General features: G+C 38.5%; 1 protein-coding gene across 3 annotated transcripts in view; it reads right to left on the reverse strand.

Moving 5' to 3' along the window:
- Nucleotides 1-1,790: 1,790 nt before the first annotated feature.
- Nucleotides 1,791-25,658, reverse strand: part of DPYD (dihydropyrimidine dehydrogenase) — a 352,519-nt gene continuing 328,651 nt past the window's right edge. For all 3 annotated transcript variants that reach the window (XM_013186603.3, XM_048067133.2, XM_013186607.3), the window contains 3 exons: nucleotides 15,782-15,925; nucleotides 5,835-5,975; nucleotides 1,791-3,293 (listed from right to left, as the gene is read on the reverse strand). In XM_013186603.3, coding sequence (XP_013042057.3) covers nucleotides 3,126-3,293; nucleotides 5,835-5,975; nucleotides 15,782-15,925 — 453 coding nt within the window. In that variant the 3' untranslated portion in view covers nucleotides 1,791-3,125. The remainder of the gene's footprint in view (nucleotides 3,294-5,834; nucleotides 5,976-15,781; nucleotides 15,926-25,658) is intronic.

Raw genomic sequence — 25,658 nt, forward strand, 5'->3', positions numbered from 1 at the left:
GACTGCAGAGCATGCACTGAACACGGGGAGCTTTTTCTGTTCAGGAATATGATGCGAATAAGAATGTGCTAGTGCGGCAGAGCAGGAGAAGCTATGGCAGTTCTATCATAATTTAATTTGTCAAATACAGTTTACAATATTTTATAATAGTGATCAATAGATCAACATGTCTAAACACTGTGTGGGTTAGGGTTGCAGGATCCAACCCAGCATGTCTTTAATAATACATAATTCCTTAAATATGCAGCTAAATCATTGAAATATATGAGCTTAATTTGGAACCTTTTACACTTTTAAAATTCATATCCCCTTTTTTAATAACTGGCTACAGCATTTGGAAAATAGACCAGATTTTTCTGGTTTGTTTCCTTGGGTCTTGAATGTGCTTAATTGGTTCGCCAAGATGGATGCATAAACCTATGGAACCCAGGTCTTTCATGTTTACACCTGTTTACACCTTGCCTTACTCTGATGACTTAAGACCTGCAGGAGCCCTAAGTGTGGCCATTTCTCTGAGTTCCAGCAACACACAGATTTATTGCTGACTGTCAGTTAGAAATTATTCGCATTCATTTGGGAATGCATTTCCTGAAACTGTTAATGGGCTTGATGGAAGAGGAGTGGGGGAGAGGGTGGGTGGCAAGAGAGAAACCTGAACAATATAACTTGTTACTTCTTCTTTGGTTAAAAACAAATTATAGTCTTGATCATAAACTTGATTCATAGAATGTCCCTTATCTTCTATAGATTGCTTTATAGCTACTTCGGAACACTGGATATCCTGAGAATACTGAATATCATAGGAAAAGCTCTGATTTTGCTGCTACATTGATGATATAAATGTACGTGTGCTTAGCCACTTAAATCAGGTCTCTCGTCTTTGTCCTGTAGCTAAAAGAAGCCACGCTACCAGATGTTAAGTGTTCAGTATAGTGAGGTAACCAAGTCTGACAATACAGCGGTGAGGGACCTTGAGAAGCTGGAAGGTTCAGCCACAGGTGACACACCGTCTCTCACCTTTGGGGTTTGTGTTAGGATACAAACTAAGAAGTAGATGTTGATAGCCTGGGATAAAATAGCTGCTTTTCCTTGCATCTGTTAATTGAGATCGTAAAGTGCTACCTGCAGAAAATCTGAATTTGATTTTTTTCTGCCGTACTCAAGGGCATGCTGCTTGACAACCAGCTTCTCAGAGAGAAAAGACAGAGACCCTCCAAACTTTGCCCCTCACAGTCACAAAGCAGTTTGTTCTTACTGTGAGTCTCCTATAACTCACATAAGATAAGAAACTACCAGAAGGCCAAGAGATTTAAACAAGATTCAGGCAAATATTTTCTAAGCAGTACAACTATCTCTTACTACTTGAGTGTGAAAAATGTACAACTATGAGGAGAAAGATTAAAGTGTGAAGAGAAAGCTATTAGCTTTGGGCTTGGGCCTGCCAGTGGATCTCATCAGGTGAGCCCAAAATGTCAGCAAAACCAGGCTGGTGGAGTGAGGATACTAAATGAGCTGACACTTCAAAATGTTAGAGGGGGAAACTGTGTACATATGTGTGTGCGCGTGGGGAAAGGATGCAAAGGGAAGACAAGTCAAAGGAAGACAAAGAGATGCCATCCAGGGGCAAAGAGGATGTTATATTCTGCACTGTAGGCAATTAATAGAATAATGTACACATGAATTAACTCATTAATGATTCCTGGAGTGCAGAGTAGAGAACATGAAACACCACCTGACAAGTCTCTTAAGAAAAATCTGTTAGTAAATTAAGAAAAAAGAAATACAACAAGTTGCTTTCGACATTTATTTATAATTTGGTGCACAATTCATAAACCAGCAAATGAAAGTTAGGGCATATTTTTAATCAAAGCTTTTGCTGATCGCAATATAGGGTATAAGAAATTGAATGAATAGATCATTTATTGTTATTATGAAACCAAAGGCTTTATATTCTTAAGTGGAGTAAAGCAGACAGCAATACGTCCAAATTAGAAAGTTCCTACTGTGAATGAAAAATGGATTAATACTGAGATATTGTTCAGTAAGACAGACAAATCTGTATTTCTTTTTGGTTGTGAAATTACTAGAACCATACATAACCGCTAAGTATGAAGAATTGGCACTGGGGGAAATCATCTTGCCAGTTTGCCCTATACGTGTGTGTTTGGCAAACACAGCCTGCAGGGTGTGTATTCCACTTGCACGTAATCAGATCTCTGACCTGTAACGTGTACATTCTGGAACATTAATTGGCACAATTAGAAAGTTGTTTAGAGGATGAGCTTGGAGAAAAAACATTGTCCCTTCTCAGAATCCCGAAATGAAACCTGGGCTTTGCAATAAGGCAGTTTAACTATTTTTAGATGGATGTTATGAGTGTTCACTGGGGGAAAAAAAGTAATGATCAGGCTACCCAGGCAACATACAAATCTGAAGAGTCCAGCATGTGTCAGTACACAGCAAATTTATTCTATTAAGTGACTAGTGTGAGAAAGAATTAGAAAGGATTATAAAAATACACTACCATATGCTGTAGTAGTTGAAAGTGATTAATCCAGTTCTTAAATCCTGTTTTAAATTCCCTTTCATTTCTTCCCATGGAAAAATAGAAGCAACATTGCTTTATTTGAATGCTGTGTAGTTAATTACATCTTCTAAGAAACTCTTTTAAAACTAAATGTAATGTTTAATTACAAAATGCCTCCTTGAAAACAGTTAGCTTGTACATTGATTTGTAGTTCATTAAAAATGGCTTCTTAATTATATTTACAGCCAGAAATTACATAGAGATTAAACAGTCTACAGAGGACTTTTGAAATTACAGCATGAATTGTAAGGAAAAAGTTACATTTCAAATCGTGGACAACTGACAGCTACAACCGACTAATTGCTGCCTTTCTGTAATTTCAGAACTTAATTGTCGTAAAAATAATAATTGGAAAACAGTGTTCATTGTAACGGCTCCCAATATTGCATTTTTTTGGTAAGAGTAGATTTCAAGGATTAATTAGAAAGCGAATCAGCCACATCAAACAAGTGTACAGCTCACATCAGCTGTTGATCGGATCACCTCAGTGCGCGGGGGCCAGGGCTAGGGGCAGCCCAGGGCTAGGGGCAGCCCAGGGCTAGGGGCAGCCCAGGGCTAGGGGCAGCCCGCGCCTCGGTTCGTACGGTGTCGTCCTGGAAACCATGCGGATGCAGTCGATAACAGGGCAGACGCTGAGACACAGGGTGCAGCCTGTACAGCTGTCAGTAACCGCGGGCAGGTGGGTTTCAGGATCAAACTGGATAGCCTGCGAACAGGAATAAACATTATTGATGTCACTCACGGAAAAGGTCAGAACTGCTCCCATTTTAGTGCCTGCATTTCCTGTGCTGCAGTGGCTGGAGACATCTTGGTGTGGTTCTGCACTGCAGCTATAGCAACTGGTGAAGTGGCAGGGAACAAAACCACCCCTCCCTCCCCCTGGCCCTTCAAAATCAGAAATTCCACCTTGGCAAAAGCTCACGGCCACGAGGAGCAGCTACAAAAGGCTGACTTCGGCCTGTGATGTTTAGACTCCCAGAGGGATGTTCCTCCGCCACATGAAGACAATATTTCATCACTCGCCGCTTTGCCGGGTCTGCTGGTCTGGGGGACACCGGGACATGCCTGCGTGGCCTCAGCACAGCACTGGCTGCACACACCACCGGCCACTCTTTTGATTTTTATTTTCAGCACGGCATAAACAATCTAATTTAATAAAAAAGTAGAGAAAAACACAGCATGCTGTGCCTCCTGTGATTATTTTCCTTTGCAAATCTTTGAAAGGGATATCTGAGTTCCAGGCAGGCAGAGCTTGCTTTATTTCTCACATTTCCATGGAGTGAATCCTCATTACCAATTAGTGTGATAAGTGTATTTGAATGTGAAATAACAATTGAAGTCTCAATGAAATAAGCTGCTGGTATAATGGGAAATGGCAATTAAAAGCAAAACCAAAAGCTTCACACAACCACAAAAGGTTCAACATCTAAGAAGCAAGCCTGGAAAGGTACAAAATAGTAATAAAAAAAATGAATACGTACTTTTAAAAGAGTTCTGGAGAGGAAAGGTCAGGCCTGAAAGCTGAACTCTTGCGGTGCCTTAGCAAACCTCCCCAGCCACTGCCAGCAGCTGGGGCAGCCAGAGGGGAGGTGGGAGCGCACGAGGTGGCTCCGCAGGTTGGGTCCAGAGGCACATCTGCTGCGTTTGGGGTTTCACCACCAGGAGGGTGCTGAAACGCTGCTGTAGCAGCTGGCAAGAGCATGGAGCAGGTACTAACTGCCCTGAATCTGTAAGTTTTAGCTTAGCTCGAACACAAAGAAAACTTTGGCTTGTGAGTATTTAGGACTCCTTCCTCTCTCCCCAACAACAATGCACATCTTGAAAGAGAGTTCAAAGAGACAGAGGAATTCAGGACTACAGTGCTACCTTCGAGTTAAGGAAAGCTTTTCTGTTGGAGTCCTACAAGGTGGTAGGTCTGCATAACAGCATGGATTTTTTGAAACAAAGATAAGCACAAAGCAGATGATATTTTGAAGTGTGGGGGGCTTTTGATTTCTTTGCAATTAAGAAGTTCTTTGCAGTTCTTTGCAATTATTTTCTTTGCAGTTTCCTTAATTAATTAAGGAAAAACACTTTTTTTGTGCTAAAAAACCTCCTGGGGTTTTAAGCTTTGGTTCTTTTGGTGCTGATTTTTTTTTCCAGTTACAGAAAAGTAGGTTTCACTAAATACAAACACAGTCCTTTGCTCTCCAGGGCTATATCTTTCCTATTGCTGGGAAATCTAATGGAAGGAGAATCAGTGAAGATCACAGTGTCAAGAAGAAATTTAGATGAAGACTACAGTAATCGTCTAATCTTGTAAAAATGCAGCACTAGTTTTTTCATATCGATGGAAAAAAAAGTCTACCTTTGATCTGATGGTTGTTTTAATTGTGGGAGCTGATTTTAAATAGGAAGACTTCTTTCTTTGGCAGTATGTAGTTAAGTAAGACTTCAGACTTAATATTGATTAGACTGAATTAAGGATAAACAAAAGGTCTTGGTGTTCTGATGAAACTTGTTGCTCAGTTAAAGTATTTGTCTCTGACAAACTGTTCTTGTACTGGGATGAATGGAAAAAATTGTGTATACATTATTGTTTAATGCATACTAAGTTCCATGGAGATTATTCTAGATTTTACTTTGGTTTTCTAAAAGAACATGGGTCTTCCTGTGATGCCCTTCTTCCCACAGACCAGTTCATCAACTCCAGTGGACATGGAAACCGGTGGTATATAAAAATGCCAATACCATACTGCATAAATCAGATACATACTTTGATGTGAACAGGAGTCCCAACTCAAAATTGCTTAGGCTGATGGAACAAAGACTAAGTTTCTTTTAACAGTTTTTGGCACAAGAACGTCTCTTGCCTCCCTGTATCTTCTTGATGGGAAGGGATGCCTTCTTCCCTTTCTCCCTCACGTATTTGAAAATCATCAAAATTTATAGGCATCTGACATGGGTCTCCTTCATTTTCTTCCTTGTAAGAAGCAGCCCATTCCCACTCACAGTTAGGGACATACCGGGAGAGTGACCTAGAGCGTCACCCTTCTGCACAGCCATCCAGAGGAAGCTGTGCTGGGCGCTGTGCAAACGGCTCAGGCAGGGCTTGCACAGCGTAGCCTGGGAGCATGCTGGGGCTCAAATCCAGTATTTTAGACATCTGTTTTTACCACCTGCTCATTAACAGAAGGTGGATTCTTTCTTCCCAGCAGCAGAAAGATAACTCATTGTGCCTTCCTGCTAATTACAGCTGTGCTCTTACCTGGTAGCCAGAATCATTACAGGTCATGTAACATTTGCCACAGTTGATACACATTTCCTCGTCAATCAGAGCCACAACTTGCTCTGTGTTGCAGAGCTCACCATATGCTCCAATATACTGCAGTGCTTTTCCAATTATATCCTAGGGAAAAAAAAAATTATTGACTCATTTAGAGGATACCTAAGCTGTTTCTATAGCTGCAGAGAAACACTCTCCAGTACTTTAACATGGAAAATTTGGACAGGTATTGTGAAGATGTTTACGATTTTTCTTATAAATTTCCAAGCCATCAACCTTCATACATACTCTAAAATACAAAGAATGCTCCACATAGGTACATTTTGAATGTAAGCAACTCTAAAGGTATATGTCTGTATACACATATGTTATACGAAAAGGTTACATGTGTAACACCTTTGAATGTACTATTTTAATTTGTCCATTATTATGTGATGCTTAAAGGAATAAAATGGAGCACAAAACAGGAGTGACATGCTACAGACAATCTGATCATCCTTAGTCATTTCTCATTAGTACAGATTTAAGAACTCACAGCAAGAAAAGAAAGCAACATGATCAAATAAACTGAGAACAATAATTGCTTTTCTCTCTGTAGTAAGAAAGATGCACAAATGACATGAAGATCATCAGATTATTGCAAATATTGCACAGAAATAAGATGTAGGTCTAATCCTGCAAGTTTTGGTTCAGTTCTTTTAACTTCACAGGGAAGAGTTTGTGGCATCAACCTCACACATCTGTGCTGCAAAAACAAATTTGCATGGCAGACAGAATATAGCTACATACCACAAGAGGAAGACACCTTCTAAAATAAGTTGTTGAGGAACTACCTGATGCAAATCATTTGCATTTCACATAAAGCAAAACTGCACAGTTCAGTGGTAGTTCAACTATACTAATTCAATGGCAGAGATGGGCCAAGTCCCAGGTCCTTCAGACTATGACTATTCTTCAGTTAAATCAGTTTAACTAATGGAATTGTAACACAGGTGGTGAACATCACTGCATTTTAAAGGATTCACTCTGTGGTATGGTATTGCTGGCCTGGATATTTTGTGAGTTTTCTGAGGAGGCTTTAATAGCAGTTCTCATGCTGCAAAACAAGCTAGATTTTAGGTGCGGCATTCTACGTTGTTAAAATAAAGTCAAGCTCAGTAAATGCATGTTATTTGATGCAACAATACATTCTACTTGTGCTTTAGAAAGGGGTATAACTGTTAGGTATTTCAAAAATCTTATTGAATTTTAGGAGCACAGAACTGGCTTCAAAGACATGCTACTGTAATAAACCAAGAAGTCATTATGATTTTCATTACAGAATTTGATCCAAGTCAATTGAAAAATGCTCAAGATCAAGCCAAATATGAGACACAGACAAGTCTGCCTAGAATTATAAGCTTCAAAGTGTTTACCTTTGGTCTTTCATTGCCAAGAAACATGATAAGAATTTATTTTCATATTTTGTTTCTCAATATTTTTGAAGAAGCAATATTTACCTTACTCCTATCAGTCAAAAAAAAAAAAGTGTACTGAAGTGGATATCAAGTATTTTAAATGTCTACTAATATACTACGTTTAACCTGTATAATTTATAGTCATATACAATCTTTTATATTGTTTTTGATTCTCATATAGAAAACTGAAGAAGATCTGGATACCAGTACCTTAAGTTTTCATTGCATATGTTGTTTTGGGCAGCCTTATTTTCAAACACACTAAAAAATCACTAATTCTTCCTATGCCACAAAGAGGAATAAGGGAGCAGTGGTAGGACCTATGAAGTTGCAGTTAATGACAGCTAATGTAGGTAATTGAGCCATATCCTAAACCCAGGAAGAAGGATAGGGAAAGTATACTCTTTTCTTCTTCCAAAAATATTCAAATGTTTTCTCTGTGCCAAACCCTAACTTGCTTACATGTGAAATACCTTGGTTGCATTCATCCAGTGAAATACCTTGGTTGCATTCATCCAGTGCTAAAAGCCTTCCAGCTCTTCTCAGCAACACATAGAGAACATTAATGCTCTTCCAGCATAAAACATCTATGGCACATTGCTAAAGGCAGCATGACTAGTGTGGACAGATGACTGCAAGTGAGCAAGTTATGACAGCTTAATGAGTTAGCACTCATCAACAAAGCTGTGCAAGCTGATTATGTGCATGGTCCAAATTCACTGCAAATTTGAAGTAAAATCTGTTTGCTTAAACCACTGTAAAAGGTCAATTAACTACTATGAAAGTGTTTAAGCTAATACTTTTTGCTTTGCTATTGCAAAGGGCTAGGCTTGAACACACAGCCCTTTAGCATGCCTCCACTGATGAACTACAGTAACTCAATTAAATGTAATCCCTTAGGACCTGCTCACGCTCTTGTATTTTCATTTTCTTTTTCTTACTCAGAAAAGTTCATGGATTTACTGGGAATTGTTCTGCAGTTTTCAGGGTGCTGCAGTGCTGCAGTTCTGAAGTTTCTGCAGTCTTCTGTATCTGTTGAAAAACTGTAGTTGTTGAAAGCAGCTCCAGCTTGTTTCAGGTCTCATGTACGCTTGTCTGTATCATACCTGTTAAGTTTTCTTTGTGATCTACTGCTGCCAGCAATACTAAGTATCCTGTAAGCCTCTCTCTTGTGTATAACAGCTCCCATACATTGCACTGTGTGCCACAAATGCAGTTGTTGTCTGCAAGTATGGTACCGTGCTTCTCTCTTTTAGAATTTAAAGAAATGATATAAAACCTGTGCAACAAACAGTGATGTAGCTTTCCACTGCTTTTTCGTGTTTTGAAAGGATCTACATGGGGAGATTCCTGATAGTGAAAAGCTTTTTAATCTAACAGAGGCAGACTTTTGTATAGCATAGGTAATTAACAATTTTCTCAGGGAGGTGCTGGATTCACATTTGTATTCTTTAAATACAGTTTGGATGTGATGTTACAAGAAAACAAAGCTCTAGCAGGTTGCAGAGAAGGGCTGCTCATATAATCAGGGGATGTAAGGCCTTTCTTACAAGAGAAGACAAAAAGAGCCTAACAAGATGTTTAGCCTAGGAAGATGAAGGCAGAACAGGAATATGATGTCTCTTTATATATACATCAGGGAGGGAAAAGAGCTATTTAAGATAAACGACAGTGTTGGCACAGGAACATATGATTATAAGCCAGACATGAATAAATTTAAAGCTGAAAATTAGAAAAGACTTTTTAAATAGGAAAGGAGTGAGGTGGTTAATGGCCTTCCAGAGAAGCAGCTGGGGGACAGGAGGGAGACGGTCCAAGATTTAGGATACCATTAGATAAGCTTAGGAAGTGGTTACTTAGAAGAACATGATCAAAACAGATTTTTCCATCTATAAACTTACAAAGGGAATAACAAAAACAATGCATGTGACATGGTGATTTCTGAATTTGTTAAAAGTCTCACTCCTTGCAGCTCACAAAACACACTTTTGGGGGACCTAGAATCCCAAACAGGGAGGTTGATGACATTTTGGAGGCATGAAAATAATTTCAAAAGACTGTGTCAATGATTTATAGCTCATTTACACTGTTGGATGTTTTGTCTTTTAATCATTTATTACTCTCAAGCAAAATCTGTATCTTTAGCCATTTGCAAAGTTTTAAGTCTTCATTGACTAAAAAAGTACTGGTACTTAAAAGATATTCTGCAGGTGCACTCTTTTAAAGCATCTCAATATATCTCTGAGTTTCTTGTTCCCATCAAATCATAAATGTTTAGAACAAACTAAACAGTGCAGCAAGACAATCAACTTTCGCAGTTTAAAGTGCAGTTTCACTCCAAAAAGCAACTGGCTAAAATGGCACTACGGGATTCCACACTTAGTATATCTCAATGGCCTCCAGATCAAATTTGCACTGTTTACAGTATAATTTTTTTTTCCCTAACTGCCAAACCTGCAAACAGAAGCCAGGTTTTGAAAGTCAAGTTGTGTGCTTTCTGGCTTATACATTACCAGCAGCAATAAAAAGAAAAAATCTAGAAGTTAAATTTTGCCCTAAGTTACACCTTTGCAATCACAGGGACCTAGAGCACTTGTTTTGATTACTGCTGTGCTGTCCCACTCTTCTCAACAAAACTGCAGTGAATGAGCTGGGAGAGGAATTTAGTCCTGTAAATGGAACTGGCAGGGAATTCAGTTGCTATGGAGAGAATCAGAGCAGAATCCATTAGTTTTATGTTACTAATGAGTACAGAAAAAATTCATTTTGTCACTAAGCTAAGCAGATGTGGTTTTGAGTATACACAAGGAACAGATCTGTTCAGTAGGATATTATTTTTACAATGCTACTTTTATTACTATAGCTGTATTTTTAATGTTCATATATCAAGCATTTAATGGTGATTAGCGTGTCATTAGCCATCATATTAGTAAACCTATATTTGTAAATACAATTCACAGTTCAGGCATGGCTCCTTGTAGACCTGCTGTCTCCAGATTCATGCAGACCACACTAAAAGTCTATGCTCTCCAGAGATGCCAACCACCACAATCCTATTCTATTCTCTCTTAAGAAACCCATAAGACAGTGCAGGTACTGTCTCATATAGCAAGTTCAAAGGGTACACACATGCTTGTCCTCTTATTGCACATTTTGATTCACTACAAAACACCGTGTTCAGGAGAAAGGTTCACTCAAAGCTGACAGCAACAGCAGGTAAGGAAAACAGGGTAATCTTTAGGTTACCAGAAGTAGAGACCTGCTTGCTGTGATAGCAGTCTGTCCCAAGGACAGGCCTTGACCTCAGTCCTCATGGCTCTGAGGGAGCATTCGCAAGGATACAAACGCTGAAGTTGATTCAACTCCAAGTAATCAAAAACACCCCTCCGAACAAAGCATCTGACATTTATACAGCAAGGTTATGAACTCGATCCCAAGTACTACATCTGTTCATCATCTCTGGTGTTTGGGTAATTCTCAGGATTCAGCAGTTGTTGAGGAATAAAAGGGGGTTACTTGGAAGAGTTCCTTGGATATGATGAGAGCACAGAAAGGGGACGAAATGTTGCAAAGAAATTAAATGTCTGTCTATATCAGTGCGTATCTCTACTGGGGAGATATCCGCCTTCCACCTGGTCTTTTTTGGTAATAAAGGTGAGGTGCTGTCAAAGACTGAGATATAAGAAGGAAAAATGTTAGAAAAAATCAGATATATTAAAGAAGAATAAGTCAGCAGGATCAGAGAGTACATGGCCAAGGTTAATTTAAAGTAAAGAGCCTAACAAAAATATGTAATCTCATTAAAACTAATTTTTATATCTAAAGATTACAAATGCTTTAGCAATAGTTAAAAATTTTATTAAATGTGTCTTGGGATTTAGCAACCTGGGACCTCTAAGCTTTGTTTCAGCAAAGTAAGTAAAAAAGTTGCAGTACTAGCTATTAGGGGACTTACACAATAACTCAAATGAACTTTTACTACGTAATTCAATATGGCTTCTGTAAAGAAAAATTTTGCTTCCTGAATCTATCACAATTCTGGATAGAGACTGTGAGGCAGTAAATACCAGATAATTAACTGGTAAATTTTATGTTTCAGTAGGCCTCTGACACAGGCTTTAAAACAGAGTTTTAAACAGAGAAATTAGGTAGCCACGAAGTGGGTTTGGAAACAGCTAAACAAATTAAAAATAGAGAGCTGAAATATAACGGTCAACATACAGAAAAGGCAAAATATTAACGCAGGAATATATCGCAATTTTCCGGTTTAGATATGGTTCTGTTTAATATGCTAGCATGTGTTTCAGGAAATGATTTGAACTGGAATACTACAGAGTTGATACTGATAATAGCTCAAACTAAATTCATGAAAACCTAAGGAACTTCACAGGTATTTTATGATTAGATGAACAGGTACTATAATGGCGAAAAAAAGCTGTTTGATAAAGAACTATTCAGTCTATCAAAATAAGTAACTCTTGCTATTCTTGCAAAGAGATATATTCTAGATAAAACAAAGCTACAAGAGAAAATAAAGTAGTTGACACCATGGGCAGCTCACACAAACTTCTGCTTAACGTGCTGTCATGATAAAAGACAAGCAAACCAGCAAGATGTTAATATAGACAACAGCACCATAATTACTGTAACTCTGTTGTGATATTAATCAACCCTGATCTGGAATACACCATCATTCTAGTTTTATATGCAGTAACAGAGTGCCCTTCCTCTCTTACGGGCTGCTAGTGCAATAGCAGTCATTATAAAACCACTTGAGGCAGTCCTTTGACAGTCAGAGAGGGGAAGAAAAGAGAAGGGTTGACCCTAGGATTTCTCCCCACACCTGAAGACTAATTGAAATTTGCTTAAACTGTCAGATGTGATGAGAATATTCTCGGAGGTACAGTGACAGAGAAGGGATCGCTATGGGCTACCCAGCATGAGCGGCTACTACTGTGATTCATGTTGGAGCAAATACTTGGAGAAGCAGACTCGGAGTCATAAATTATGGGGCACACACGCGTAGTTCCACCTGAAATATGCAACAACATCAAGTTTATGAGGAAGATTATGACAACCTGGTCTTTTGCAGGCAGGCGAGCCCAAGCTACTTTTGTTGAACCACCTAGATACAGGCCGGGAAGACATGGTACACTGTTACGGCACAATAGTGCTGTGCCTAGACCAATATAGCCTCACAATATACTTTATAGGTTATAATATACTTTTACAGGTTAAGCACAGCACTGGACTAAATGTGGCTAGAGGGCTCCCAAGATGGCTGGCTTCCAGCTGGATGCTGATAGCATCCACATAAAAAAACTTGTGTATATGTATGTGCAAAAGACCACATACACATACCAGTGACACACATGGGTGAAAAATTTCAAACATAAGGAATTTAAGCTTGAGGAACTCTATGGCTGTTTGTCCAACAGGTGGGACAATATTCCATGCCCTACCTAATCTGACAAACAAAGCTATGTCAGAACGTGTAAACTACTGAACAGGGCAACCACAGCAAGACCTGTGGAATAAAAAAGGAATAAATAAAATAAGCAGATAAATGCTGACCAAATATTATGCCATAGGCCCTCAAAGACAATGAATGAAATTATTAAGAAGCAAACCACAGAAATGATATAAGGAAAGAAAATTAAAGTAATAAGGAGGTAACCTGAGGAACGCAAATAAATATGTGGGAGCAGTGCAGAAGTGTAACCGAAAATAGAAGATCCAGAGGATATATCTGCATATAGCAGGAGTTCTGATAGTGCAGAAAAGCAAGAAAAGAAGAAACAACACTGCTGAGTATCAAAGTATGCATTTTCAATTAATATTGAAAAATAGAGAAAATGAAGAGAAAAGCCATGGGAAAAGCCATCCAAAAATTAAATTAGATTTTGGATAACCACAGAGGGTTTTTACGTCTATAAAAAAGGCGTTTTGGCAGCATGCAGAATTTAAACAAATGTTGGAATTTACATATCACCAACCCAACAGCAGATCAGACAGATGAGGGAGTTCTGAGCAGGCATCAGGAAATTTGCAGCAACCCTCCAAAAATACAGCCAGCCAAATCAAGGGTCATAGCTGTTCCAAGGACAGCTATCTCTCAGGTGCTATCAGCTTTTGAGCACACCTCTCCACTGTTCCTGAGAACTGGAGTTGGGCTGGTCCTAGCTATTAGTACTGACCATTCCCACTCCCCTGATATCCCAGTCTGAACTAACAGAATGTATTCTCCTCTCTGTCCAGGGGGTCAGCCAAGACAGAACTGCCTGGAGACTGTTTGGGATTTGTAATTCTAAATGTGAATACTTCTTGGACAGCTACAGATAAATCACTCAAGTCTGAGCTCATCTGCCTCTCTCTGCAGAGAATCCCTGATCAGGGAAGGGTATCAGATAAGTCACCTTTTTTCAGTAAGCTTCACTCAGCTTCTGTAATAAATATTCTCAATCTTTCTGGCAGATTTTCTCCACAAAATGTTATAGATGGGTCATTTAATAATAAACTTTACAACACATCCCTTTATAGGGTGGCAAGTTCCCTAACTTCAAGCAAAACCCAGGTATTCTGTTATTTCTTTGTGGATGTCTCTTACTGCTGTTTTTCTCATTATCGTTAAAACATTCCTTTCTAAAGAGATGCTCAGACTGTAAGACTGTCATGAATCAGCTACCTTCTTCTAATTGCTTCAGTCTTTCTCAGTCTTGTTTAATTCAAGTGAAGGTGTGAGAAAGAGGCTAACCTGATTTCTCTGCCTGAGAAGCTCCTTACAGCCACCACACAAAAATATTCAGTGTCTTTATAAACAAAAGTTTTTGTTTAGGGGAATTCATCTTCCTCTTCCCTGCAGTAGGACCTCCTTTCTTCTTTTCAACCCACCTCTGACTATTTGGTTCTTTTTTTTTCTTTTTTCTTTTTTTTTTTTCTTTTGTACTTGCAGTTTGGCTTGGGCTTGATAAATTATTGACCTCAACTTTTTATTTATTTATTTTTTACCCAAGTCTTTATGTCTGCTTTTCCCTCTTGCTAAATTTCTTCTATCATTCAGTTTATTTGTTTTTTGATGGTATCATTTTTTTCTGCTGTTTTCAGAAGCAAGCTATCTCATTGAAAATGCAGTTATTGGCTGTTGTTTCTTCTTTCTCTTTTCCCTTACATCAATACTCTTCCTGCAAAGAGAATAGAACCATAAAACCTCTGAGGTCCAGTAGGCTTTGAAAATGTTCATCGTAGTGGAAAAAAAAAAAGAAAAGAGTAGATTGCTGTTCTTTGGGACTTTTCATATACATAAAGAATGGAACCTGAGCACAAGAGGTGGAGAGTGATTTTCAATAGCAGAGCTCAAACTCAAATAATCAGTCCAAAAAAGTGAGGGAGATCTACAGAAGTTGCAAACTATTTAACTTAAACAAGAAGATGACTCAGAATTTCTCCTTGGCTTGTTTTGCAGTCCTATCAGTTATCTTGGAATGTTGCATGTATACGTAAATGTTGCAAAATCTCCTTGGGAATTATATGTGATATTTTGAGCTATTGCTCATATTGTATTTTATTCTTGATCTTATTTTTGCAAGAATTCATACCGTTTAGATCATATAGTGAAAGCTACCTATCTATGAATATCTGATATTCTTACATACATAATGAAGACAGTTAATGAGTTCAGCAGATATTTTCACATGGCTTCATAAAAGGGCCTACAGGAGATTTCTGATAAAAGTTTTCCTTGTATTTATTTATTTATTGCCTGTTTCTTTCTTTCTTTCTTTCTTTTTTTTTTTTTTTTCCCTGTTGAAACATGAAGTTTAAGTAGGGTCTAAAGCGAACACTTAGAATAATTAGCTGCTGATGTTAAATTTTATTGGCTACTTAAGGGATGAGAAAATCTCCAATGTATGGATTATGCAGTGGATGGGGGAACAGGTTTTATTTTCACCTTGACATTTACTCATTGCACATAGTGGATCAGTTACCTAGACAAACATCTTCCAGCTTTAAAAATTTAGTTTGAAAACCTAGGTCTCGGCTTTTGTATATATTGAACACCAACCTTTTCCACACCAACCTTTTCCTGCATGAGAGATAGATATTTAGTAAGCCACAAATAATCAAGAAGTATTATGCAAAACTGAGCTCATACTGTTTCATTCAAATTAAAAGAAATTGTTAATGGTTCAACTTAATTCTTCAAGGCATTCACCATGTTCTACAATTACCATTCCACTGCCTGAATATCTTGGTTTTGAAAAATGACATTAGGGAAATACCTATACATGTACATCACAAATCATTTCCCATTGATTTTGGTTAAAAGCTAGAAAGTCTGCATAAATAGTTGTCTTTGATGCCCTCTAACAAGCTTAAAAGCAGTAATAACCAACTCAAACTGCTAGAAATGACTGTGCATGTCAACTGCCTGATGGCTGATCATTTCTTACACATAAGCATATCTTTTTTTACCTTGATTGCTGGAATGGGCTTCTTTGGAATGAAGTGCTTTTTCTCAGGAAGTACAGCTGCTGTGCTTTGCTCCTTCAGTTTAATCTTGTTCTCAGCTATTATTTTTTTGCGTTGTTCCAGGTAAGGCCCAAAATTAGGTAGTTTCTAAAATAAAAATCAGGAAACATGATTAATATGCTTAATAAGCAGGCGTAGTAAAGGGAGTAAGTCTGAACCTAAGGGCAAGATCCTACGTCCTTGTTTAGTGTGACTTATTTAGGAGGTTGAAATTGAAATCAGTGGGACTGTACCAGAGCGAGAAGTGAATAAAAATCAGCCATGAACTTCAGGATCTGACTTGAAAATCTATATTGAATATTAAAATATTAATATACCACAGCAGAAAAATAGCTGATTTGCAGGTCAGCATCCAACAGTCTTCTATTTCCCCATTGCATACTTGCTTATATATAAAAATGTATCATGTTAAATAATTCAAATGTATAACTTTATTTCTATACTATGTGGAAAGGCATCATAAAACTATCAATTTACTTACAAGGGCTCTAGCAGTGTTTGAGATTACTTGTATGGGTATCTGGTTATATCTATGTATTTTTAAAGCATGCAAACATGCATTTTATGTTCTGATAACAGAAGGTTGTCTTGACCTGTCAAAAGCAAGGCTAACAAACACCAAATGAACAGAAACACATTCTAATCTCATAATTTACCTCTATGAACCACTTGTAGTCTTTTCTGTGACATTTAATCCTTGAGCCCAATTAACCAAACTCTACAGGACAATTTCACTGAATTGCAAAACTCATGTCTCACCCAAGAACATGGAAGCGCACGTTCAGATTTCATAAACCTGCCAAACACCCAGCTTCCTGAAAGAAAAAGTTCCTTTGTTTGCACAGCAGAGAGATGGAAAACTGTAGTGTGCCATAATCGCGGATTTAGGTGAATAAAAAGATGGTGGAAAACATGGATTTTTTGCTTGATGAAAGACATTGTGCCCTTCCTCCCCTGAAACTAGTTCCTTATTCTGCACAAAATATTTTATCCATCTAACTAAACCCTGCTCAGAAGCTACTGCAGTACTGCAGAAACTAGCAGGTAGTAACAGGGGATACGTAGCCTCAGTAGTTGCTAGCATTAATTCACGCTAATAATACAACCTCAAAGAGCATATCGAACAAGATACAGTACTGCTGTGGTTATCAAATTTTTAAGAGGGAATTTCAATGTGAATTTTAAAAACAGAATTATTTAAAAATTTAGAAATTATTATTTTTTAAAATGAAGTAAATCCAGAAGAGGTTACTCCACTCTATAGGAGAAAAATCCCTCAATGAGCTCTGTCAATCAGGATACCCCACAATGGAACCGCAGGACTCCTGTCACGGCAAATAATAGCTTTCTTGGCTGCTAGGTTTTTGGCACTTGTAAGCACACAGATAGAGGGTGAGGTCCTTGAAATGCTTCCCTGCTTCTGAGACTTGTTCTGCGGTTTCAACACATTTTAACTTGAAGTCAGAACTTGCAGTCTCATGGTGATCTCCAAAGGAGGTGACCTGCTGCAGGCTGGGAACGTGCCATTCTCTCGATCTAGGTAAATGCAAGACCAGCACCGGTGTGCGTGTGTGTGTGTGTGAAGGGGGGGGGTGGGTAACTGCAGACCCCCCTCTGTCCCAAATCTAGCTATAGTCTCAATTTGCCCACTGTCACAAGACTCTTGCTTTGTCAGTTGAATGGGAACTTTGTTCCTCAGTTTCACATTCAAGTGCTTCCTCAAAGATGTCAAATACATTTTCCTTTCTGTGCAGTTGCCATACATTTGTGATTCATGTTCTTAGAAAGAAAAAGTTCTAGGATGGCTTAAAATAAGCTTTTAAATATTACTGCAAACAGCAGTAAGGTAGTGGACTAATATACCAAATTAAAATAAGACCAAAAAAAAAAAAAAGTTATTTTTAAAAGGAAAATAAGTGGAAGGTAAAATTTGACTAATTTCATTGTAAATAACAGGCTCTAAAACACAGACAGATTCAAGTCTTCATAGAAATTTTAGAAAACCTAAGATTTTAACCAAAAATCTAAAAAAAAATACAAATGTTGATAGAAAATATTCTTGTCTATCTGCTAGGCTGCGTCAATTAGAAATATATTTTGGCTACACATAAGCAGTAGCTGTGCCACTTATAAACTATTTTTTCTCCACCATGTATGTGCTGATGCCAACAACTTTGAGCTTGAGAAGGAAGGAGACCTGATGACAAAAGCATTTTTGGACTCTTCCCTGTCTGGCCAGGAATTGAATTGCTGACTTTCAGAGGAGGTAGTAAAGCTAATTTTGCTGAGGTTTTAACTGAAATAGTAGAGAAAAGAGACAGTTGTTCATGGCCTGACTGACTGAAGACCATCTTTGGGAAGAACAGCCAAACTTCTGCAGAATAAAGCCTTTACTTTTCTATTCTCTTAATGTATGTGCAATCATCTACTTTCTAGAGACAGAAATATTGAGTGTATTGAAATAAAATAGGTGATCTGAGGAAAAGCATGGAAAAGTCATCCATTTTGGTTTATAGATAAAGTGTGATTTTTAACGGAAATTAATTCATTTTCTAAGTTGTGATATGGAAGTAAGCAGATTTTTACATCTAACATAGCCACTAGCTGGAATGTACAGCAGACATTTTGAATAGCATCCCATGCCATCGGTACCATAACTGTATTATTTCAGATGTTTTTTAATTACATATATGTTAAATTAAGCTATAAAAACAGTATATTTTCAAACTAAATGAAGTAAAGATTTATCTAGAAAACTAACATCCAACCTGAGTTTTTGCTATGCATCATTGTATTTCCATCAATAAATTTATTAAATGGATTGTAGGATAATTAACGAAACACCTAGGTCCTAGTCCAGGCTTGGGCATGAACAATGAATTTCCACTGATTTAACAGAAAATGACTGCGTGTCTATACAAATGATCTGGTTATTTTGTGCTTGGGGTCTAGCAGTTCACAAGCAGCCAAGCCAAATTGCATCAAACAACACTGAAAACCAGCCGTCTTTTCCATAACAATAAATAATACATGAAAATGTAGTCTCAGGAGTTTGGGAAGGACTTATTGAAGGTTGTCCTTCTGAGTAATGTACAGAAGGCTGATGATATAAGAATAAAATATACAGAAGGCTGATGAGATGACTTCTTGTTCAGAGCTGTAGTTTCAAACATGTTGGGATACAAAGGCCTTATGAAATGGGAAGCAGTATTTTAACACACTGAGTTACTGGATATAGCAGAAGTGGAAACATGTTGAAATAACTTCTCAAGAGATGGATATTCAAGAGAGTTTAAAGTTAATTCACCTCTAATCATGCTAGGGGATGTCTTCCAAAGCACATAGGGATTTAATGGCACAATTCCCAAAGAAAGCACAAGCACGGTAACTTGGTCGGTTTAAATCCCTGTTTGCTTTTGAAATCTTTCCGCAGTATGTCTTGAGATATTTTTTTTTGAAATTTCAACATATCTCATATGTCACTAAGCTCTCCATACACTTGTATCTTTGTCCTATCAACATCTGCCTAGAAAAAACAGCTAATATGAATATGTGGATCACAGCAAGTATTTAGAAGATTGCAACAAGCAGAGTAATTAGATAATTCTTGTCTGCTTATATATCTGTATCAATGATGTCTATAGCTGCATTATTCGTATCCATCTGTCTCTATATTGCCATAATTTAATGTATTTCTATTAAAGAGGATAACATCAATAATGGAGCCAAAATAAATATATTAAGTGGTTTTCTTTCATTGTTTATAAGTGTATTATCACAAAGCTTGAAGCTTGAAATATTATGCTGAAATATTTTACAGAAAGAAAGAAAAAATCCAACCCTCCCTGCTAAAGACTTCCAAAAGCTGCCTTTTAACTGATGAACTGTATAAATCTCCAGCAACATTGTGATTTTTGTTTCAGTAGTTTCTCCAGGGATTCATCATTGATGAATTTGTTCTCACCAGAAAAGCTAAATCCTACTCATTTAAAGATAACAGTATCTTCCACTAAAACCGTCTCTATCCAGATATAAAAAAGCATTACCCTGCCAATAGAGAACTGACAACATAATGAATCAACAATGAAACCTTAAGCCAGGAGAGCTTTAAGGTGAATAAGTCTGTTTTGATTATAATTTATTCATGGATCAATCTAAAGGTAATTGAGCATATTATGAACTAAAAAAGGTTCTTGTTTCCTAATGGTAAAAAGTAGAGAGTGTCTTTCACTTCAGATTGCTGTAATTCTTATGGGTGCACAAGCAAGTAGCATAATTGAATTGGAGCTGGAATAGGCTAGTGAACAGGGCAGTGCAATACATATCAGATGACTGAGACTTTATTTCTAACTTTAAAATTTATATTCTCCTTATTCTGGGAAAGTCCAGCTACATCCCCATGCTGTGGTTACCAGTTGTTTATTTAGGAGCTGTTTCCTGCGAAACGGCTTGATGCTATCTACTGTTAGAAAACCCAGAATTCAGCTGGCACAGCTAGGTATCATCATAAACCAAAAATAAGCAACAGTCTCCTACAGTACTCTGGTGGATCTGAAGTGTATCCTGCTGGTATACGCTAATGAGATAGGGCATAGAAAAGAACACTGAAAATTAGTAATTTTCATAAAAATAATTTTCAGGGAGCAGTGGTCACAAGGTAAAGGAAGAACTTAGATAAGCAAGTCTAATGATCACTGGCACATGGAAATTTGGGGTAGCAGTATCATGTAGCCATGAGGCAACAGCTTTTAAAAATACCATTTCCCTCATGTCTGACAAATTTCCCATGTTGAATGTAATGTCATTATCCAGTTTCTTCTGTATTTGTGTGTTGCCTCAAGTCTGCGGTATGATGAGGTGTATGCATTCATTCTCTAAATTCCTCTTGTACGCTTTTAACTTGCAAACATTTTTAGGTGACACAGTGATCTCTCTCATGAATCTGGAGGTAGAACTGAAGCCAAATTGTCTTATTTCACATACTTTACATTTTTCAAGTGTAGACGTTTCTGCTTGCACATAGGAAAACTAGATGAGAACAAGAATGAAGACTGAAAAATATCTGACAAGCTGAACTGCTAAGAGTTCAAACTGGTGTACTAAAATATTCTTTACTGGTTGCAGTAGTGATACACCAAACAAAAGCCCACAAAGTTATGCAAATGGATGGATAACTTTAACACCAAAACTTTGCCGTGTAATCACCAGTGTGGTTTAGAATTCAAACAAGGTATTGCTCTTATTCTTCCTTCTCTGTAGCTTGTTTTTCTGAACAGACCTTTCTCTGAAATTACTTAACCAACAGCTTTTCCTCAGAGAAGAAGTGAAGAAAGGAGGAGAAAATACACACTCTCTAAATGATTGGAAAGGACAAAGGTGGACAGCTACCTTCGCAGAATCACAAAGTAGTTGAAATCTGACTAGATGTCCAGAGACTGCTGAGTCTAACCCCCTGCTTGCTGCTGGGTCAGATACAGCAGGTTGCTCTGGGCCATGGCCAGTAAGGCTTTGAATATCTCAAAAGATAGAAAATCCACAAGATCTCTGGGCAACGTGCTCCTGTGTTTGATCATTCTCATAATAAAAAAGTTCTTTCTAAATGTTTAAATGGAATTCCTTATCATTCAGCTTGTGCCTGTTGCCTCCCAGCCTTTCACTGGGCACTACTGAGAAGAGTCAGGCTCTGCTGTCTTTGCTCCCTCCCATCAGATATTTTTACATATTGGTAAGATCCTCCCAAGCCTCCCCTGCTTGAGGCTAAATGCCCCCAGTGCTCTCAGCCTGCCCTCATGGGGCAGGCACCCCAGTTCCTTGCTCACCTCAGTGCCCTTTGCAGGACTCACTCCGGTAAGGCCACATCCCTGTCGTGGGGAGCCTGGCTCTGGGCGCAGTGCTCCGGGTGTCTCACCCGTGCTGGGCCGTGGGGAGGGATCACCTCCCTCGGCCTGCTAGCGATGCTCTGCCTGATGCAGCCCAGGGCACTGCTGGCCTTTGCTGCGAGGACACGTTGCTGGCTGGTGGTCAGCTTGTCCTCCGGGACCCCCAGGGCCTTTTCTGCAAAGCTGCTTGCCAGATGGTTGGCCCCTGCCTGTGCTGGTGCCTGGGGTTGTTCCTCCACAGGTGCAGGACTTCATACTTCCCCTTACTGAACTTCTCAAGGTTCCTGTCAGCCCATTTTTCCAGCATGCCATCCTTCTGAGTGGCAGCACAACCCCCGATATGTCAACAAATCCTTCTAGCTCTGCATCATCTGTAAACATGATGAAGATGCACTCTGTCCGGTCATCCAGATCATTAATGAGGATGTTAAAATGGCCACAGAATTAACATCTTGGGTACACCACTAGGGACTGGCCTCTAGGTGGATTTTCTGCCACTAGTAGGTTCAGTCAGTATTCAGTTGATCTCACTGTCCATTTACCTACTCAATGTCTCACCACTCTGTCCATAAGGATGTTTTGAGAGACAGTGTTGAAAGCCTTGCTGAAGATAACACCCACTGTTCTGCCCACAGTCGGTCAAACATGGTTTCCCCTTCATAAATCCATGCCAAGTGCTACTTTCCTACAAAGAAGAGTTGATCTGTACTTGGTTGAGCTATCCTCCCCAAATACCACTCACTTCTATAAACATGTAGAAAAGCTGGGCTTTATCTCTGTTTTGCCTTGACAGGACTATGTCCGAGAAGGCTTCTACTTGGCCTTGGAAAACTGCAGAGAGAAGCAGCTGGGTTGGTAATAGCTAAGGATGAAAAAGCTTGGGAGGCTGCTCAGCCAAGTGACTGCCTCAGACACAATTAGAGATATGAAGATTGCAGACAAGAATGAGTAGCTTTGAAGGGGGTAATAGGTGAGGCAGGACCCCTGAAATAGGGAGCATGGTACAGAAAGGCAATCAGATAAAGGAAACATTAACATTTAAGCAAGGTAGACAGCTGCCCTCACCCAGAAGCTACAAGAATTTAAATCAGGTTTGTATGGGTCATTTTATATGCCCTCAGCACAAAGGTTTTAGTAACGTTTGACCCGCATTTGTTCATGTGGAAAATTTTCTGTATTTGATGTACATAAGAGAAAGTACTTTCACTTTTAATGATTTTTCCAGTAGCTTCTGAATCCTTCAAGTTTGCTTTTTCCAAAGTCAAATATGCTCAAAATGGCTGCATAAATCTAGAATCCTTATTATATGCTGCACAAACATGTGGCCTTGACTATATCTTGTCCTGCATAATAAACCACATTCCAGTGGTCTGCCTCCAGCCTCCTGCAACTTTACTAAAACATTTACTGAAGTGGTATCTGTTTTCTTCCTTGTTCTCTGAGAATACAGAAGAACATAACTCCAACACTTCCAGAGGTAGGAAACACAAACTCCCGGTACAATAACAGCAATAGTAACAACAGCAAAACCTTGTCACAATGTCAAGGTAGCTTGTGCTTCTTCTGGAAAGATAAACAATAAAGCTAAAAGCTGAATTTGGTTCCTGTGAAGGTGGAAAATAACATACACATTCATATTCATAGATAATCTGGAGGGAACATTTCACACAAGCTTTCCCCACTAATCTTGTAAACTGTTCAACTAATGAAAACTAACTATATACAGCAAAGGAGAAAATGAAGCTGCTACTTCTTAATCTTTTAGATGTTCTTACTCTTTTAAAGATTCAAAGCTAAATTCTCTTAAATAGCTTCTGTGTTGGCCTGACAATGCTAATGGATGGGCCTTTCCCATATGCTGCATAGGAAGAGCCTATGTCATGAAGGACTTACCCAGATGGCAGTAGAGTTCATGTCAAGCCCACATAAACAACTGCAAGCTCCTCCAGGGAATCCTTTAAGGGTCCTCCCCACGGCATATAGGCAGGTGATGCTTCATGGGGATGATGGGACACTTCACTCTATCAGTCTCCAGCTGATAGAGAGTTTCTTGGGCCAACACCAGTTGTTAAAGGTCCCAGAGCTGGCGTAGGGGTTAGCAAGAAGCTGCAGAAAACTTGGCCCTTTTATGAAAGGGTTCACACATCCTCACCGCTCTTTGCTTAGAGCTGAGTCATTACTGGCATCACTGCCTTTAATGATGTGCAAAAGACTGCAAAATAAAGGACAACACAATAAATCTGAAAAAAAAAATGATCTCTGTCTTTCAGTTATTTTGAAATTTTGCCTTGGAACTTTTATTTGCTTGTAAACAGCACTGTCTCAGTAATCCGTAATTCCTATACATGTGCTTCTTCCTGCAACCTCTGCTCCCTGCGCTGCCTGTGTATATACCGCTGCACTTAGTTACTCAACTATTCTGTCCACTCTTTAAACCATGATTATTTAAAGTGGGTGAGCTAACCCCCAGCCCTGCAGTAATTCTGTGACTAACCGCAACATTAATGTGTATTCTAGGAAAACATACTGCTGTGACCTCACCACGAGATATATAGTATCATGCTCGAGAGTGCAGATAAAACCATTATTTAAAATAATAATTATTCCTGCTTTCATCATATCTCTACCACTGCCAAAATTTTCTCTACTGCCTCAAAATCACCAACAAAGTATTCTTCAGGTTCTCCCTCAAATGTTTGTTTTTTAGCAGCTTATACTGAGTGAAGGAAAAGATTTTAGGATTACAGGCTTACTATAGTGCAGCAAAAACTTAAATTCTACAAATGTATTGAAGTCTTTCTGTCATGAAATATTCATCAATAAAACAAAAAGGAGTTAATATTTGAAGCAAGCTTAGACATTTACAATCAAAAGCCAAGATGACATAGATGATAAAGAAAACGTTACCTTCTGGGTTGAAGAAAAGAAGATACTGATACACATTACTGTGCTACTTCATGAACATCTGGCAGTCTGTCACTTAATAGACAACAACATCTTCTCTAAACAGAAGAGACTTGAATTCATCAGGGATTCCTGTAGTACAGTATGTGCTTAACTTAAGTACCTGCTTTCTGTGATTTCCATAGATTACCATATTCATGACACTGCGGAGTGAAAGCATTCTTCTCACTCTCTAACCAGAACATGCACAAGAAATTAAAACATTGGCAGGCACTTTGTCTCCAGTTTGTTAGACATGTGAGGAAAGGACTTTCCACCCATTTATGCAGATGAAATTCTGTCAGCTAAGCAGCAGTGTAACAAAGATGTCAGCAGAATGGCTATTTACAAATATCTGACAGGTGAGCAAATATAACTATTCAAAGGCATTTAGGAAACGTGGATTAGTATCAGTTGCCTTAGCTTTGGAACAACTTGGTGCAAATAAGATTTTGTACTTCTACTGGAATAGAAATAAAAATGCATCAGTCCAGTATTCACATTTTCTTGTGTGTCTATATACCACATTGTGTTTATTTCTATATATTCAGCCCATGTGCTTATCATATCAGTGTTGTAAATCACCTGATCATATGAAAAAAATGCCACTGCTAGGCACTTTAAGCTGCTTTCTCTTCCAAGCTGGCTGGTAATTGAGCTTTTCAGAACAACCACAAAATCACCTGTTTCTTTGGGTTTAACCATCCTGTTCTGGGAATGCATTTACTGAGGAGATTGAACTCCAGCAGTACCTAATGACTGTCTGTTTTCTAGACCGTTTCGAAAAAGCTTTAGAAGTCTAGCCAGACTATGAGAAGGAAAAAATAAGTCATTCCTTACAACTATGAGAAAGCATGAATATCCTTGCTGCTATGGCTACGTTACCAACTGACCTGTCAGTCAGAGACGCTGCTGACCCAGCAAGGTGAGTGAAGCTGTATCAAGCTGAATTTGCTAATTCTGCTTGTGCTCAATGAGCTGGGTTGGGTACCAGAAGC

The sequence above is a fragment of the Anser cygnoides genome, chromosome 8 (genome assembly GCF_040182565.1).
Source record: "Anser cygnoides isolate HZ-2024a breed goose chromosome 8, Taihu_goose_T2T_genome, whole genome shotgun sequence".
In the NCBI taxonomy this organism is placed as follows: Eukaryota; Metazoa; Chordata; class Aves; order Anseriformes; family Anatidae; genus Anser; species Anser cygnoides.